This window comes from Chelonia mydas, chromosome 1, assembly GCF_015237465.2.
Source record: "Chelonia mydas isolate rCheMyd1 chromosome 1, rCheMyd1.pri.v2, whole genome shotgun sequence".
Lineage (NCBI taxonomy): Eukaryota > Metazoa > Chordata > Testudines > Cheloniidae > Chelonia > Chelonia mydas.
The window spans coordinates 120363763-120382060 of NC_057849.1; the positions used below are offsets into that span (position 1 = coordinate 120363763).

The 18298-nt window shown below is 41.3% G+C and overlaps 1 protein-coding gene across 1 annotated transcript in view; it reads right to left on the reverse strand.

Moving 5' to 3' along the window:
• The window catches only part of OCA2 (OCA2 melanosomal transmembrane protein), a 340000-nt gene that overhangs the window by 203258 nt on the left and 118444 nt on the right, over positions 1-18298 (reverse strand). The window contains exons 7-9 of the mRNA XM_007063202.4: positions 6170-6327; positions 4704-4786; positions 4191-4344 (exon numbers count right to left, since the gene is read on the reverse strand). Coding sequence (XP_007063264.1) covers positions 4191-4344; positions 4704-4786; positions 6170-6327 — 395 coding nt within the window. The remainder of the gene's footprint in view (positions 1-4190; positions 4345-4703; positions 4787-6169; positions 6328-18298) is intronic.

Genomic DNA, 18298 nt, shown 5'->3' on the forward strand with positions numbered 1-18298 from the left:
TTACAGGAGACTGGTTTGAGTTGGATATTGTAGAGGTGGGGGTTGGTTGGGGTTTTTTGGGGGGTGGGGTGGGTTTTTTTTGCATATGTAAGATGTGACCAATGAATCTATCTTTACTTGTATTGCAATTTAAAAATAAAAATGCTTAACATGTCTTTAAGAAGCTGACTACAAATCGATATAATGACAATGTCTTGCCTGAAGGACAGGAGATCTAACAGACAGTATGATTTCTACCACAGTGCAGTATCAATACTAGGTACAACTTCTACTTGTAGGACAACCAGTGTAAATCCAAAGTAACTCCCCTTTGCGGTCAACACAGATTTACAATGTGTAATAGAACAAGTGGCAAAGAGTCCTGTGGCACCTTATAGGCTAACAGACGTATTGGAGCATGAGCTTTCGTGGGTGAATACCCTCTTCGTTGGATACATGCAAATAGAACAGAATTTGGTCCCTAGTGTGAAATTCACAAGAATATGGTTTGGGAGGATGTTTATGCACTTTAACAATGCACTTAAGTTTCTAAGTCTGAATATTTTACTTCATCAGAACACCATTAGTTTCACACTATAAAATTATCCCCACAGTCAAAATGGTGAGGGATGGACAAATTGGCTTAGGCAAAATAAGAACCAAACTAAACTTTTGCCCATTCCCTGGACCGAGCCTTTTTCACTGAAATCCCAGTTCCAGGGAAATCCAAGATATTGATTGCAGCACCGAGCCTTTTCCACCTCCACCACAAAGGTTTCAGAAATGGGAGTCACTGAAATCCAAGTTCCAGGAAAGTCCAAGAGAGTGACTGCAGCAGAGACCAGCGCACAAGGGTGAAGCTAGTCCTGCCATAGTTAATGAGCTGCTGCTGGTAGCACAAGCTGGGAAGAAGACAACAAAGATAAAGGTAAGATGCTACACTTAGGGGGGAAAAAAAGAAGTGCAAAAATACAGAATGGGGAATAAATGCTTGGCAGTAGCACTGCTGAGAAGGATCTAGGAGTTGTGGTGGATCACAACCTCGACATGAACTAGCAATGCTATGTTGTTGCAAAAAAACAAATGCAATTTTAGGTTGCATTAACAAAGGCATAGCATGCAAATCATGGGAAGTGATAGTACCGCTCTACTTAGGCCTCAGCTGGAGTACTTTGTCCAGTATTGGCCACCGCTGTATAGGAAGGATATAGAGAAACTGGAAAGGATCCAGAGGCAAGTGACAAAGATGATCAAAGGGATGGAATGCAAGACATCTGAGCAAAGGCTGAAGGAACTTGGTATGTTTAGTTTGAATAAGAGGAGATTAAGGGGGTTCATGGTAGCGGTCTTCAAATACTTGAAAGGCTGCCATAAAAAAGATGGAGAAAAGTTGTTCTCTCTTGTCTCAGAGGGTAGGACAAAAGGGAGTGGGGGTTCAAACAACAGCGTAGCAGATTTAGATTAAATCTCAAGAAAAACTTCCTAACTGTAAGAACAGTAGGACTATAGAACAGTCACGGAAGCTCCTTCATTGGAGGTTTTCAAAAGGAGGCTAGATAGCCATCTGTACTGGATGGTTTAGACACAGCAAATCCTGCATTTTGGCAAGGGCTTAAAATAGATTGCCCTTGCAGTCCCTTCTACCCCTACGATTCTATGATTCTAAGAAAGGGCCATCAGACTGGGAATGGATTCTAGGGAATGTGAGTTTTCCATAGAGGATCCACTACAGAACATGACAAGCAGGAAAAAACTCTTGCTTGGTGAGGAAGGTGGCCTTGCGTTTATACAGACAACTCAAGAGGGCACCAAGAAGGTACGGTTCTAAGTTTTAGATAAGCTTCTGAAATTTTGGATCTTTATCCAAACTTTCATCCATGACAAAAACTGGACAAAGTTTGGGCTGCATTGGCCTCCCTCCCCAGTTCAGAGCTCCCAGATATGGGAATAAATTAATGTAACCATTTTAATGGCTAATCCTTGCGTAGCTGGTTCTTTCCTAACTTGGCTTTTCCTGTTCATGTTAAATGTTATTGGTCAGATGCAATATGTTACATAGTCTTTGAACACAGGTAACTCTCTTAGACCATTTTTTCCTAAAGAAGTCACCTTGCTTTTTTTAAAGGCAAATTCAAAAGATAAATATTTTACAATGTCACAGTGAATCAAAACAGTGAGCTATAAAAATGAATTAAACGAAGATCAGAGAACAGTAAATTGATAAATGGAAATGAGTAAAACAAAGGGAAAGTGTAAAAGACAGAAAAATGAAAAGCAGCAGCAATGTACAAAATGGAAAGTAGTGAAAGATTATCTCTGAGAGACTGGGAATTGATTTCTCTGACAGCGAGAATGGAACAATAGAGCACTAAGAACTCAGAAATCACTACTCTAGAAGCCACAGTTTTAAATGCCGCATGTAAGGTAAGTCACTGTTTATCAATTATGTCACTCACATTCTGCAAGTGATTTGTGGGGAGACCAGATAATCATCATATTCTGTTGGAAGGTTGATTGTTCCCTTTGATTTCTGCCATTTAAAAGTTTCTCTGTTTGTCACTGGAACAAATACCATTTTGAAGGCAGCTAACTGCTGATACAATGAAAGACTTTACCATTTTGCAAACTCAGATATAGAATAAAAAATAGTTACAATGGAAATATGACAAAAATAATTTTTCCAGTTTTTTATTGCTGTTTCTACCCTTGAATCTGCGGAAGTAGTTCCACTGAAGCACACATCTCAGGGTAGAATTGGTGCCTTAATATTTTAGCAAAAATCCAGCTACAGTTATTTTAAACATTTCTCTTAGGAACAATAAGAACATGCATGCATTTCCAGGCTTTATGGTCTAGTGTCTGCAGTCTCAGTCCCTGAAAGTTTTGTTGGCTGTTATGACTTGTGAATTCTTCACGAGTAGCCTCTAACTTGCAAACATCTGCACACAAAAAAGCCCAGTCACCACACAAATTCAAAACCTAATGTTTTTGCAATTGCTAAGGACTGCATACATTTTGGAGAATAAAAGCGGCATTAAAATGTATTAAGGTTATTTCAATGATGTGCTGCATATATTGATGCTTTTACATCAAAATCGAATATACCATCCCCCTTCACACTTAGTGTATTGAGATAACACATCTATAAAGTACACAGAGCCAGTTTTAGCCTCATAAATAAACCTCCACTCCTGAAGTGAATAATCTAAACTTTTAACCGTCTGTCACATGGCATCTGTCTCTGTTATTGAAATTGGATTGGAAGAAAGGTATTCCTTATCTTATTTAGCATTTTAATGGGTAACAGTATGAAAAAGATCATGATGATGGATAGGGAAGAATAATCAGCAAACCAGACATTGCCATTATGAGACACTCCATAGACCTGATTCTCCTCTCACCTGCACCAGTGAAAATCAAATGCAACTCAGTTGAAGTCCATGGACTTCCACCAGTATAAAAGTGGTGTAAATGTAGAAGGAATTATTTCCTATGTCTCATCTTTTAGCTACAGTATATTCATGTTGTTATTTACAATCCAAGAAGGACTCGTTGAATGGCAAAACATAAATCCTGTACCATTTCTCATATGTCTAACATCTTGAGTCATGATATAAGATATTTGAGTTAAACTGGATATCTAGTAGCCTTGGAATAAATGTTTAAAGTTCTTCATTCCTTGACTTCCCTCATATTAACTCAAATCCTCTCCTTCCTCCCTAAAGGATGCACTGTAGGTATTTCAAATTGTCATTGTTTCAAAAATAAAAGTAATGTTTACTTTACTGTTTTACATGTGCAAAAGATTTCTATTTTGTTCTGAGGTATCTTAGAGAAGGGAATGATCAAAGTGACTTTTTAACTTGTGTCAGTTATTTGCTTTTGACTTGAGATCTTATCCACCAAGTTTCAACCCAGACTGACTTTGTTACACAGCCAAGTTAAAAAATATAATGGAAATACCACAAGATTCCTATAGAGAGAAATATCCAAGAACTGCTCAAATACTATGGAGGCAGTTAGTAATAACCTGCTAGGATCAGTTGCCACTCATTCCAATTTCCTTCAACATATTTGGGAGTCTTGTTTGTGCCCTAAGCAATGTCTGAAGTACTGGAAGGTTTCAGATTCAGAAAGTATATTAAACTGCCAAAAAAGATACAAAAGCAGACACACACACACAGATACACAAAGTGCATACCCTGGCTTACCTCCAATATGATAAGCACATAAACGCCTGCTAAGATGACTGATGCAATTGTTACTTGTGTCTCTATATTTGCATGAAGGTACTGATGCTTCATGGAGAGAAGAACAATTTCAGACTCCTGTAGGAAAGCTCGAATGTTTATGGAGATTGCATTACTGTAGGAAAAAAAGAAAAGTTCTGCTTCCTTACAGAATGAAATAGCAACTGTTGTATTTTTTAAAATACTGTAAAATTATTTCATTAGTTAAAATAAAAAATGTAAAGCAACTTTTATGATACTTGAATACCAGATTGTAAATGCCATGTCTTGGAATTTAACTTAAGTCCAAGAAGTGGATAGGATGACTGTATTGTAATTACTTTTTAAAAACTAGGAAAGTTTATATTTTACTGACAGTCTGAAGAATTAGAAAATGATGGAATTTAGTAGTTTTGTTTAAAGAAAATAAAATATATTTTCATAGCATTCGTCATCAGTTTATACAAACTTTTATTACAGTTGGTTTCTGCCAACCTGTTAAGTATCTCAAAGATTCTAGTTGTGATAACTTGCTCATTTCGTCTTGAATTTAAAGGTAGAGTCCAGTTGTATAAGATCTGCAAGAAATTCAATTTAACAACACCAGTAATTAAAGATCAGTAAAAGCGGTGCATGGCTCTGTTCAATTTTTCTACACATTTTCTACACAGTTGTGTCTAAATTCTGGTCTACATCCAAGATATATGGAGATCATTGACCAATGGAAACTGCAGCCAGAATTTGGTCCTTTACATGGAGAAATGACTACAAAGAACTCAGGAAAAACAGCTTCTGCAACATTATATGTTGCTGCACTCTGGTATGTGGGCAAGTTATCTGAATGCACACTGGAGTGTGTATTTCAAATATGGGTGCAGAGATTCTCTCTCTTTGGAGCCAAAAAAGATTTAAAGAGACAAAGTCCAGTCAAAAATCGTAGCCGAGATTCCTCATTCCTGCTCTGTCCCCTTGTCTCAGAGGAGCAGCACAAAGAATGAAAAAAGCAGTCTTAAACACCCAGCTGGGGATACCTTTGGAAAAGGAACCCCTGGTGGCATAAAGTCAACATAGACAATTTTTAGGTACCTGCCCTCACCCCAGTGTCCTGGGCAGTCCAGGGAAGTGTCCAGCAAGAGGTGGGTGACTGGAGCAAACGGTACTCTGGCTATCCCAAGCTAGCAGAAAGATCTCTTGGGGATTATTACAATTGGTACAAATTATAGCATCCCTCCCATCAGTAAGAAATGCTGATTTAACATTATAATTACCTCAACAACATTGCGCCCAGTGATGTGACTTGATGAGCTAATGGACCTGCTTTTATTAGCTTATCCATAGTAACCATGAGTTTGTATGCAGTTACAATGCTGATGATGAAGGTGTGGTGCAACAACAAATCACAGGCCACCCATATACACAGAATCACCCCCCAAAAAGTAGGTGTCTGTGGTCATGGTTATTTTTTAAACTATGTTGCTTCTTTTAATTTTCATGCATTACATGTGCAGACACATTAACACACGTTATAGTACTCTGATTTGTCTCTTCCTTCAGTTAATCAGCTCATTTTTCATAAAATCTGTTTGCATAAGTGCAAAAAAGCACCTTAAGTCTGTTTCTTCGTGTGCTTCTTTCCCCCAAAACCCTCAAGCCAAATTTCACTAATTTGATTTCTTCTGAGACAAAAGTACTTGTATGTTAAGTGTCAGGTCAGAGGGAGTTGTCCCCAGAGCTCATTAAGTTCCAAAAAGAGGGGTTAAATGCAATGCTGAAAGGTCAAGATAAAATGTAATTTTACTATTTACGAATAACATAGCCAATGCCGACATCAATGTACATTTCACAGCAAAAACAAAAATCCATGTAATGTTGATGGAGATAACCCAGTATCAGTAAAAGAAAGGAATCTCAAAAGACATGACACAAAATTTCCAAAGACAATGATATGCAAAAACCATAACCTGCGGCTGACGTCTCCTTCTAGATCCAGGGTCTTCTATGTGTCCAATTTGCACTACTATGTATTCCTCTGCCTGCCAATCAACCACATCTGCTGCAAAAGGTCCTCCTAATTCTAACTTCAGCAGGGCGGATTCACGAAAATCTGTAATATTTATAGCTGATGGAAAACCCGTTAAGGGTTAAACTTCCAGTGGTAATTATGTAGGATTACACATTATATTGAAATACAGTACTACTTAACTCAAACGGAAAATGCAATATGAGGCAGTCTCTCAAATGCAATCTAAACTATTCTCAGAACACAACCTATGTAAAAAGATTCCCACCCTGTGAAATGCAGTTATCACAGGTAGCCATTTTTTTTTAAAACCGTGGTGCTAGAAGCCCACTTCTGGAACAGCTGTGAATGTAGGAGGCAACTGTATCCCCACTCCTTCCAGTTTAAGTTACAGGCTGTTTTGTTGCTGTAAACTTGAACTAGATGGAAAAGGAAGTCCATGTTGTCAAGAACGAACAATAAACAACAGGTTTCAGAGGAGCAACCGTGTTAGTCTGTATCCGCAGAAAGAAAAGGAATACTTGTGGCACCTTAGAGACTAACCAATTTATTTGAGCATAAGCTTTCATGAGCTATAGCTCACTTCATCGGATGCATGTAGTGGAAAATACAGTGGAGAGATTTATATACATAAAGAACATGAAATAATGGGTGTTACCATACACACTGTAACGAGAGTGATCAGGTAAGGTGAGCTATTACCAGCAGGAGAGAAAAAAAAATCCTTTTGTAGTGATAATCAAGGTGGGCCATTTCCAGCAGTTGACAAGAACATCTGAGGAACAGTGGGGAGCGGGGGGAAATAAACATGGGGAAATAGTTTTACTTTGTGTAATGACCCATCCACTCCCAGTCTCTATTCAAGCCTAAGTTAATTGTATCCAGTTTGCAAATTAATTCCAATTCAGCAGTCTCTCGTTGGAGTCTGTTTTTGAAGTTTTTTTTGTTGAAGAATTGCCACTTTTAGGTCCGTAATCAAGTGACCAGAGAGACTGAAGTGTTCTCTGACTGGTTTTTGATTGTTATAGTTCTTGACGTCTGATTTGTGTCCATTTATTCTTTTACATAGAGACTGTCCGGTTTGGCCAATGTACGTGGCAGAGGGGCATTGCTGGCACATGATGGCATATATCACATTGGTAGATGTGCAGGTGAACGAGCCTCTGATAGTGTGGCTGATGTGATTAGGCCCTATGATGGTGTCCCCTGAATAGATATGTGGACACAGTTGGCAATGGGCTTTGTTGCAAGGATAGGTTCCTGGGTTAGTGGTTCTGTTGTGTGGTGTGTGGTTTCCACCAATTACAGGTGTCATGACCCACAGCTCCTGAACCCAGGCCTGTAAGGGTCCTGGGAAAAGTCACACCTCATGCTCTGCTCCTGCTTCCCCAGCTTCACTTCCTGGCATCACAACCCACCTTGACTCCCAACATCTGACTTGTGGTTCCTAACCTCCAGTTTGTGTCCTGCCTCTGACCCCCTGGTATCCTGACCTGGCCTGACTCTAGTTCCTGAATCATGGTTCCTAACCTTACCAGTTTGTCTCCTGATTCTGACCTCCTGGTATCCTGCTGACTCTTGACTCCTGTCTCATGACTGTGGACTCTGGCTTTTAGCACTAGGTCTGGCTGCCTACAACCCAGCATGACAACAGGCTTGAATGACACATTTGAAATCCCGGTTGCCATTTAGAGCAGGAGGCATGCATTGATTTGGGTATCATGTGGGCCGCTCAGTAAAGATGTATATTCAACGTGCAGCCAACAAAAAGTTAGGATACATAAGGAACAGGATAGGAAATACTGAAAACAGTATGCTACCATGCTGATGTAACTAATCTGGAATTTGACTTTTTCACAATTTCACTTACAAATTTTCAGCATTGAGGCTGTGGTTCAGCAAAGCACATGTTTACATTTAAGCACATCATTAAATACTACTTAAATCATGGAATTTATAAAAGTGCATAAGAGCGTTGCTGAAGTAGGGCCTTATCACCCAACATTTAATGGAGGCATTTTACAAAGAGATGTAAAAATGTTGCAACATTATTTACAAATTCATTGCAGTCAATTTATTTTCCAGAAAGACGTTTCACTGCCCATAGTACTGAGAGGTTTGCACAAGGAAAGAAAAAAACACACAACTTAGAATTTTTAAAGCATTCTTACTAGTTTGAATACCTATAGGAGAGCACTTTAGCTGACTTTTAAATGATCTCTAGTAAAATAACTGAAGTTATCCCGGGTTGACCACGCTCTGAGTGTTCTAATACAGAATGTTTGGGTTTGATATTTGAAGTTCCTACATCTTTACAAAGAATTAAAATGTTGCACACTCATTAGTGCTCAAGAGAAAGGCTAAATGAGCATGGACACTGAACCACCCTCCTGTGCCAAAAAAAAAAATAGGTCTCTCCACGTCAGGGTTTATTACCAGTGCATAATGAGGACGCATGTACCTCTGTACCCCGATTTGTGGAGAGAAGACTGCAGTCTCCAGAGCTGTCAGAACATCTGACACCTTTCCCAAGCAATGTATCCACTCAAACGTTTGTTTAAGAGGGATAATTACACAAGATGGTGAATTAAAAAATGCAAAGCAGCAATGAAGAAGTCAGCACTTGTTTCTTTAAACAAATTCCAAACAGGAAAATTCACATGTTGTCCCTAGCAAACTTGATATTACATTTCTCTTCCATTGCTGCAGTTTTCCAGAGTTGCTTGCTGTCACAGTTTCCATACTCCAGCGCAATGGCACAAATCTTTATTGAAACCATATCAACAGCTCTAATGAGAGGCATTAATTATTGTCCTTCAAAAGTCTTGCTGACCTGTATTCATTAACCTAATGACTTGGGGCACCTTTGACAGCCATTATGTACACCATTATGAGTGCAGTCAATTTATTTCTACAAAAAAGCTTCAGGTGCATATAATTATGACAGCTTCCTTCCACACAATACATCCAACATAAATCCTGTAATTATACAGGTGACACATTCAGGAGCTACTACAGAGGAAACAAAGTCATCAGAAAAAGGAAAACTTATTTTCAAGGTATGCACAGTGGTGCCTTCATACAAAATATTTTCTTCCTACATAGCTTTATTTTTCATTTGTCACTGTTCAAACATGAAACCATAAGAAAAAGCCCTAGCAAGAAGGTCCTATATTTGATCACACATGAAACTTAATAACTTTCACAGGTCTAAGCTGAGGAACTTAAATTGAAGTCCCATTGGGGTTATCTCGTTCCAAACAATACTCTGTCTCATCTTTTTTTCCCGTTATGTCACTGCAGATCATAGACTGCATCTAAGATACAATCTGATGTTCTCAAAACACTTCTACTGTGGGAAAACTACAGCCATGCTTCTGAGTCAAACTGGGATCATTTTCAAAGGTCTGATTTGAATGACGTCTGTTCATTTTAATGATTTCAGTGCATTGCTAACTGGATTCATTTCAGAAGCTTATCAAAGCAAAGTGATGCACAAAACATTTGCAGGGAAAGACCCAACTCACACTGAGCCTGGGGTCAAGGTTCATTATCGTCCGTGCACCCGGAGAGAGGAATTTTTCCCAATAGGGGAAACTGGCAATTTGCTTTCCACCCAACAAGCCCAGGACTCTTTCTTACTACAGCTCCCTCACCACAAAGCACAGGAAAAAGGCAGGGGGGTATGCAGGAGTTTCTGTGGTGGCTCCACAGCACATGGAGGTTCTCTGAGAAGGGAGAATCCTCCACTGGCTTTAGCAGCACCAGCCTCTTCCTGGTGGGGGGGGGGGGCTGAGGTGGGCCTTAGCGCCCCCTTATATGGTTCCCCACCCCAGCTCCTCTTCTTTCCCCCCGAAGACCCGCCCCCAGCCAGGCCAGAAGCTTGAGCCAGGCAATGGTAAGAGCTGCCCAGGGAGCCTGGGCCACCCTGGGGAGCCCCAAACCCTCCACCTGCCCTGGGCAGCGTGCCTCGGGAGTGGGGACACTGGCTGGGGACTTCTCTCAGGCACCCCAGCCCCTCGCCCAAGGCAAGTGGAAGGTCCAGGGCTCCCCACAGCAGCCTGGGTTCTCTTGGTGGCTCTTACCATGGCCTGGCTCTGACTTCTGGTCTGGTCAGGGGGAAGGACCTCAGTGGGAAGAGGAGGAACAGGGGTGGGGCCACAGTTCTGGTGCTGGTAGCCCCCCAACTTCTACACAGGTTCTGGCGCTCCTGTGGGTGTCCCCAAATTGGCCGGGGGCCCTGGCCATGGGCCCGTGTGTTAATCCACTGCTGAGTACACCAGGAATCCCCGGGTTCTTCTGGGAGTACAGGAAGTATTCTGATTCCTACTTCACCCACACACGTACATTCCCCCGCCCTTGCTATGGCTAGCAGTGCATGAAGCCCACAAGGCATCCCATAATGTTTAGCAAAGTGCATCAGAAGACCTAAGGGGTTCCAAAGTAACTCCATGCTAGGAACTCCGGGGTTTCACTTCCTAGCATATATAGTTGTTACAGAAACCCTGAAACTTCCCTTGCTAACTCCCTCAGCCATATGAGCTACTGACCCTCAGCTGAGCAAAGAACTGGACGCAGCAGAACCCTGGTACAGGAATCAGGCCTCTTGTCATCTCAGAAGAGACCATGGATTAGAAGGGAGGCAACTTTCAAAATTATCCTTTCCACAGAGATCAAAGATGGGAGCAATGGCCAGCAGTGTCCCCACCAACAGTAGGAGTGGGGCCACAGCCACACATTATCTGGGTGCTCCTCTAGAGGTGATACCAGGGATGTTGGGGGAGGAATGAATGAAGGGCAGCTATGAGTAGGAGGTTTCTTGGGGGATGGAGGGAAATGTTTCCTTGGAGGCTTCAGTTTGTTAAAGTTCACGGCTCACTTGTTGCCTAATATTTGTACTATTAGTGCATTTAGGGTTCAATCCTGCAGGGTGCTGGGCACTCTGGCCCCAATCCAGCAAAGCACTGGGGTACATGCCTAACATTAAGCGTACGCCTAAGTTCTTTGCTGGATCAGAGCTAGAGGGCTCAGCACCTTGCAGACAGTACAAATGAGTACACGGGGACACTTAACATTTGTTCTGCAGCAGGAAATCTGGGAAGTACACACTGGTTAAACAGAGCTACGGCAATTAAAAAAACCCCAAAAAGGCAGACACAAAAGATTAAAAAATCCTATTGCATCTCTAGTCAGTCACCAAGACTATTGTATCTAAGAAAGGGAAGAGGGGTGGGTTAATTGGTTATTGTTCAGGGAAAGGAAAAACGTTTTTTGATATTACTGATGAACATCTGCCCCCAGCTCTTCACGGCATGATGATTAAAAGGTTTTACAATGACCTCTGCCTGCTCCATGACTGAAGTAATTGCATTGATCATTCAATCTGTGATTTCGAAACTCATGCACCTTCAGCCATAATCACGGTAACTAACATCCTCAACTTCTCTCTCCTCTTTTTTCCTTCTCATTAGCTTATATCTTCCCCCCCCCCCGCATACACCAAAAAACTCTAAATATTTTTGTTGAAAATCACTGACCAGAAACACTTTGGCCTCATATCTTATTGGTCAATTTAAGAGATAGTTGTGAATTGCTCAGAACTTAGCCACAGGATGAACCTCAAATATTGCTAATATTTATACAGTGGTGGCACAAAGACACCAACCAAGTTGAGGCCTCAAGTGCTGGGTATTGTATCAACACAGAGTAAATGGCACTCCTTCCTCCAACAAGCTTACAATCTAAAAAGGACAAGACATGACAAACAAACGGGTCAAGGAGGATGGACAAGAACTGGAAGTCATGGTATATGAAGAAAATTATAACTTAATTGGCATCACAGAGACTTGGTGGGACAACTCCCATGATTGGAGTACCAGCAATGAGGGATATAGCTTGTTCTGAAAGGTTAGGTATGGGGGGGAAAGGAGGTGATGTTGTATTGTACAACAAGAATGTATACACTTGCTCTGAGGTCCAAGGGGAAGTGCTGAGTCTCTGAGTGAGGATAACAAGGGGAAAGAAAAGAGCGATGTTATGGTGGGGATCTATAACAGACCACCGAAACAGGAAGTGGAGGAGTCATTCTACAAGCAGGTAACAAGATTAGCTAACATACATGAGCTAATATTAATGGCAGATTTTAACTTTCCTGATATCTGTTGGAAGACTATTGCAGCAAAACCTAATACATGCTTCAAATTCTTAGAATGTGTAGGGACAGCTTTCTGATCTTGAAAGTTGAGGAAACAATTATGGAATCTACATTTTGGATCTGGTTTTGACCAAAAGGGATGAATTAGCTGTAAACATGAAGGTGGTCGGGAACTTGGGAGGAAGAGATTGTGATCTGATAAAATTCAAGATCTATGGAAAGAAGGACATGAGAACAGCGAAACAAGGACACTGGACTTCAGAAAGGCAGATTTCAACCAACTCAGAGAAGTAGTAAGCACGGTCCCATGAAAAGACCAATTAGAAAGAAAAGGAATCAAAGGAGGCTGGCAGTTCTTAAAAGATGTAACACTAGAAGCTCAACATCAAGCTATTCCGACGCAGAGGAAAGATAAGAGCCACGGGAGGCCAATGTGGCTGCACAATAAGCTTTTTAGCTATCTAAAAATGAAAAGGGATACATACAGGAAATGGGAGGAGGGGCATGTCACCAAGGAAGCATACATGGGAAAAGCGAGAGTGTTTAGGGACAAAATCAGGAAAGTCATACCTGGCAAGGAATGTTAGAGACAACAAGAAAGGGTTCTCCAAATATTTCAGACAAAAAAAGATAGATAAGGGATGGTTGGGTCCGCTGCTCAATGGAGAAGGTGAGCGGGTAACGGAAGACGATAGGAGGGCAGAGCTGCTCAATGCCTACTTTGCTTCAGTCTTCTCACAAAAAATAAAGTGACCAGACGACTAATGAAGTTACCATAGACAATAAAGAGGAAGGGATGCAGATCAGGATAACTATAGAACACGTCAGACCAATCTGAATGAATTCAAATCAGCACTGCTGGGTGCTATTCACTTGACGGTACTGAAGGAATTAGCTGAAGGAATCTCGGCACCTCTGGCAATATTTACAAACTCATGGATGACAGGAAACGTCCCAGAAGACTGGAGAATGTTAACATAGTGCCCATCTTTTTTAAAAAGTGGAAAAAGGAGAAGCTGGGGAACTATAGACCAGTCATCCTGACTTCAATACCTGGAGCAATGTATAAAGGATTCAATTTGTGAATACCTGGAGGATGAAGGGGTAATCACTAGCAGCCAGAGTGGATTTACCAAGAACAAATCATGCCAAACCAGCTTGATTTCCTTCTTTGACAGGGTAACTGGTTTGGCTAGGGAGAATGCAGTGGACATAATATACCTGGATTTGAGCAAGGCTTTTGACACAATTCCACATGACATTCTGATAATTAAACTGGAGAAATGTGGGCTATCCATTAAGTGAATACATAATTGGTTAAACAACCGCAAACAGAGAGAAATTATTAATGGAATGATGTCGGATTAGAGAGAGGTATCAAGTGGGGTTCCACTGAGATCTGTTCTGGGTCCAGTGTTGTTTCACATCTTTATTAATGACCTGGATTTAGGAGTAGTGAGCATACTGATCAAATTTGCAGATGAAACAAAGCTGGGAGCGGGGGTTGCCAATACTTTGGAGAATAGAGCTAAAATTCAGAGAGATCTTGATAGATTGAAGCACTGGACTATTGACAACAAAATGAAATTCAACAAAGACAAATGTAAGGTGCTGCACTTACGGAAGAAAAACCAAATGTACAAATACAGAATGGGGGATAACTAGCTTGGCAACAGCACTGCTGAGAAGGATCTGGGAGTTGTGGTGGATCATAACCTCAACATGAGTCAGCAATAAGATGCTGTTGCAAAAAAAAAAAATCAATTTTAGATTTAACAGAGTCACAGCATGCGAGTCACAGGAAGCGATAGTACTACTCTACTCAGCGCTAGTTAAGCCTAAGCTAGAGTACTGTGTCCAATTTTTGTCACCACTGTATAGAAAGGATATAGAGAAACTGGAAAGGATCCAGCAGCAAGTGACAAAGATGATCAAAGGGATGGAATGCCAGCCATACGAGCAAACGCTGAAGGAACTGGGTATGTTTAGTTTGGAAAAGAGGAGATTAAAGGGGAACATGACAGAAGTCTTCAGATACTTGAAAGGCTGCCATAAGAAAAATTGTTCTCTCTTGCCACAGAGGGCAGGACAATGGGTTCAAACTACAGCATATTAGATTAAATCTCAGGAAAAGCTTCCTAACTGTAAGAACAGTAGGACAATGGAACAGACTGCCTCAGGAAGTTGTGGAAGCTTCTTCACTGGAGGTTTTCAAAAGGAGGCTGGATGGCCATCTGTCTTGGATGGTTTAGACACAAAAAATCCTGCATCTTGGCAGGGGTTTAAACTAGATGACCATTATGGTCCCTTCTAACCCTACAATTCTATGATTCTAGCGTGCAGTGTGTAGGTAACAAAAAATAATCAGATGTGCTCAATTCTTAGCCAATCGGGGAAAGTAATCACAACTCACCACCTGCCTTGTCATTATTAGAGTGCAGTTATAGAAGAGGTGAATTTTGAGGGGTGATTTGAAGGACAAGGAAATGGCTTTATTGAGTCTGACTGGGAATTTCCCCAATGTATGGCAGGCGCTGGCACAGGAGAAAGTACAAAGGTGCTTGAGGGGGAAGTGGACAAGCAGGTAATCAAGGCTGCTATCATCCACAGACCAAAGGTGGGAGCTGACAGCTCGATAAGGCAATTGGGATTCTTGTATGCTAAAGGGGTATTGTGCAATCCAACCAAATACCATCGCCCCCTCATTTAAAGAAGAGTCTGTGTTTCTTTGACATAGTACTTATTTACCTTGCCTCACCTATTACAATTATCCTTAGTTGAATGCTTCTCTCCTTAACTAGAAATGTTTTGCTCCTATAAGAAAAGTGTTGCAGGTAATAACTTTTACACCTTCCTTTGCATTGTAGTTTTGAGATTCCTTCAAATTCTTCCAAGCTTTGAGCCACTTCTTTCCCACAAGACCTTGAGAAGCATTCAACTAAGGATAATGGTAAGAGGTGAGGCAAGGTAAATAAGTACTAAGTCAAAGAAACACAGACTCTTCTTTAAATGAGGGGGCGATGGTATTTGGTTGGATTGCACAATACCTCTTTAGCATTCAAGAATCCCAATTACTTTTTCATTTCAGAAACCCTAGTTCTATTATGGTGCATGATTTGCTCCAGACCTCTGTTCTCTATTGCCTGTACAACATAAAACTTTGTATAGATCAGGGCAAAAGTTATTTGAAACACAGCATGAAGAGAAGCACAGTAATGAATGTGGAGAACACCTAGCATTTCAGAACCTCCTACAAAACTAAACATTATTTTCATTACGGGAGAAATGCAGAAATACTTCTCTTGGGAGTCCATGGTTCTCTAATTAATGAACTCAGATCATCTGGGAGTACTGATGACTCTGCAGTCACAGTAGGCCAAAAACCCTTGTGTATTAGGAGTATTCACCCCTCAACTGAGAAGCACTGGGTTTTGTTAATGCATCACTGTATCTTTTCTGCTATAACCCAGTTCCCAAAGATGTATCTTCTTATCAATTATTGATGCTTTGCACTTACCTGCCTTTCATTCAAAGATCTGAAAACATTTCACAAACATGCCACAACAGCATTTTGAGCCTTGTCTCCTGCAAAAGGCAGCCTGTTGCTGTGCACTGGCATAGAATACCCTCTTGTGGCTGAATGAGCTTTTAAGTCAATAAGTCACAAATGATTTTAAACAAAAAAAAGGAATAGCACCATCTCCATTTTGGAAAATTATACTAAATCCATTTAATTTGAATCAGGGCCAGTACAGAAACCAAATGCATTTGTGATCAAAATAATACTAAAGCAAATCCTACAGACATGGAAAATCTCCATAAAGTCACTGGAGGGGGTGGGTTTTCTGGCATTGCTTTTAACAGCTGCAGCCTAGCCGCCTCAGTGCTGTGTGCCAGATGTGCCTTGGTGAAATGAGCAAAAGCAAAGAGAAGCAGCAGTTCAAAAGGAGGGACATAGAAGATAATGGGAAGAGAGACAACTAGGTGAGGAACAACAATAGAAAGAAAGGGAAGGAGGGAGAGAAGATGGAAAAGAGGTAGTCATAGGTAAAATGAAAAGTGGAGAACATCCATCCCAGTAGAAATAGCTCCTACTGTCAGAGATGGGAAGCACTGCCTCCAACAAAACTAATTCTGGTGCTGAGAGACAGTGGGCATAACAGGGAAAACCACAAACATCAAACTGAAGCTGGAAAGGTGGAAAAAATACAAAACGAGAAGAAGAAAGAAGGATATCACTGTTTTTTGGCATGAAAATGCTTCCAAATTCTTGGTTTTTCATTGAAAATATTTTTCATTAAAAGTTTTCCAACCATCTCTAGAGTGTACAAGCCTCTGCATTCCCACATCAGCTACATTTCGCTTTCAAAACTTTAAGAAAGTTTAGCTCTTTCCTCTATCTCTCTCCAGCACAGTTAATTTTGAATTAGCTGTCCTGGCAGTGCCTGCATAGACCTTCCTGTCAGAACTGAATCATTATTATTTTTCACTGATCTCTGCCCTTTCCAAACAAGGAAGATGACAGAGTCAAATCTAGAGAGAGTAGTTCTGTACCTGGACTCATGGTTCTCTTCCTAACCAACCTTTGTGGGCAAATTTTGAGCTCACATACAGACTGATCTTGTGAGACGGCAAGTTCCTCACAAGATCAGACTTTTACAGGCATCAGTGGGAGATGCATCCATGAGAGGAGAACAGGCCCATATGTTTCTAATTCACACAATAGCAGATATTAAATTGAGAAACATATGAGCCAGTGTCACAGACATAGCTGCCCCTTGCTGGCAAAGCATGCCACTAGGGATGTTCCCTGCCTCAGTTTCTCCTCACCTGGGCTTTCTGTGTCTCAGCCCTCTAGCTAGGTCACTCTCAGAGTTCAATTCCTTTCTGGGGTGACAAAAGTTCACACAAACAAAAGGTTCTTTCTTCTTGTTTGGGCTTCTCTTCAGCCCATCCTCTGGGCTCAGGTCCCAGGCTCTTCTAGGCTACTTTTAAGTCTCTTTGCTCTGGGATAGTGCTGACTGCCGAGCTGCTTTCCCTGCTCAGCCTCTCTGGGCTCAGTCTCTCTGGGCTACCTTTCAGTCTTCCCTGCTCTGGGATGGTGCCCTGACCCTGGAGTCTTTCCAGAACCTACTTCAGGGCCTTTCACAGGACCCCAACTTGCTCCCTGTGGTTCCTCCCTCTGAGTTCTCTGGCCCTTTTACGTGGTTCGGGAGTTAACCAGGCTGTCACCTGACCCCAATTAATCTTACCCCCTTGGCTGGAGGCAGCTAACTATGACACAGGTGGGACTAATTGAACAGGGCTGCCTAACCCCAGGCTTCCTGGCCCTTAAAGGGCAGGCATCCCATCACAGTCAGGCTCTGTAGTGGAGATCTATAACAGATCCTCATCCTTTGTAGGCCAGGCACAGAGGACATGTAATACACACTGTCTAGTGGGATGCATAAGTTCTCAGGGCAGAGACCTTTCCTATTGGTCCCTAAAGCACCATTCACATATGTAGCACTGTAGAACTAATATGGCAAACAATAATAATATAGAGGAAATGCAGTCATTCCAAAGTATGGTCTCTTCAGTAGAATTCAACAGAAACAAATACATAGAATCTTAGGACTGAAAGGACCTCAAGAGGTCATCTAGTCCAGTCCTCTGCACTCATGGAAGGACTAAGTATTATCTAGACCATCTCTGACATCCTGATGGAGATTCCACAACCTCCCTAGGCAATTTATTCCAGCGCTCAACCACTCTGACAGTTAGGAAGTTTTTCCTAATGTCCAACCTAAATCACCTTTGCTGCAATTTAAGCCCATTGCTTTTTGTTCTCTCCTCAGAGGTTAAGAACAATAATTTTTCCCTCCTCCTTCTAAGAACCTTTTATGTACTTGAAAACTGTTATGTCCCCTCTCAGTC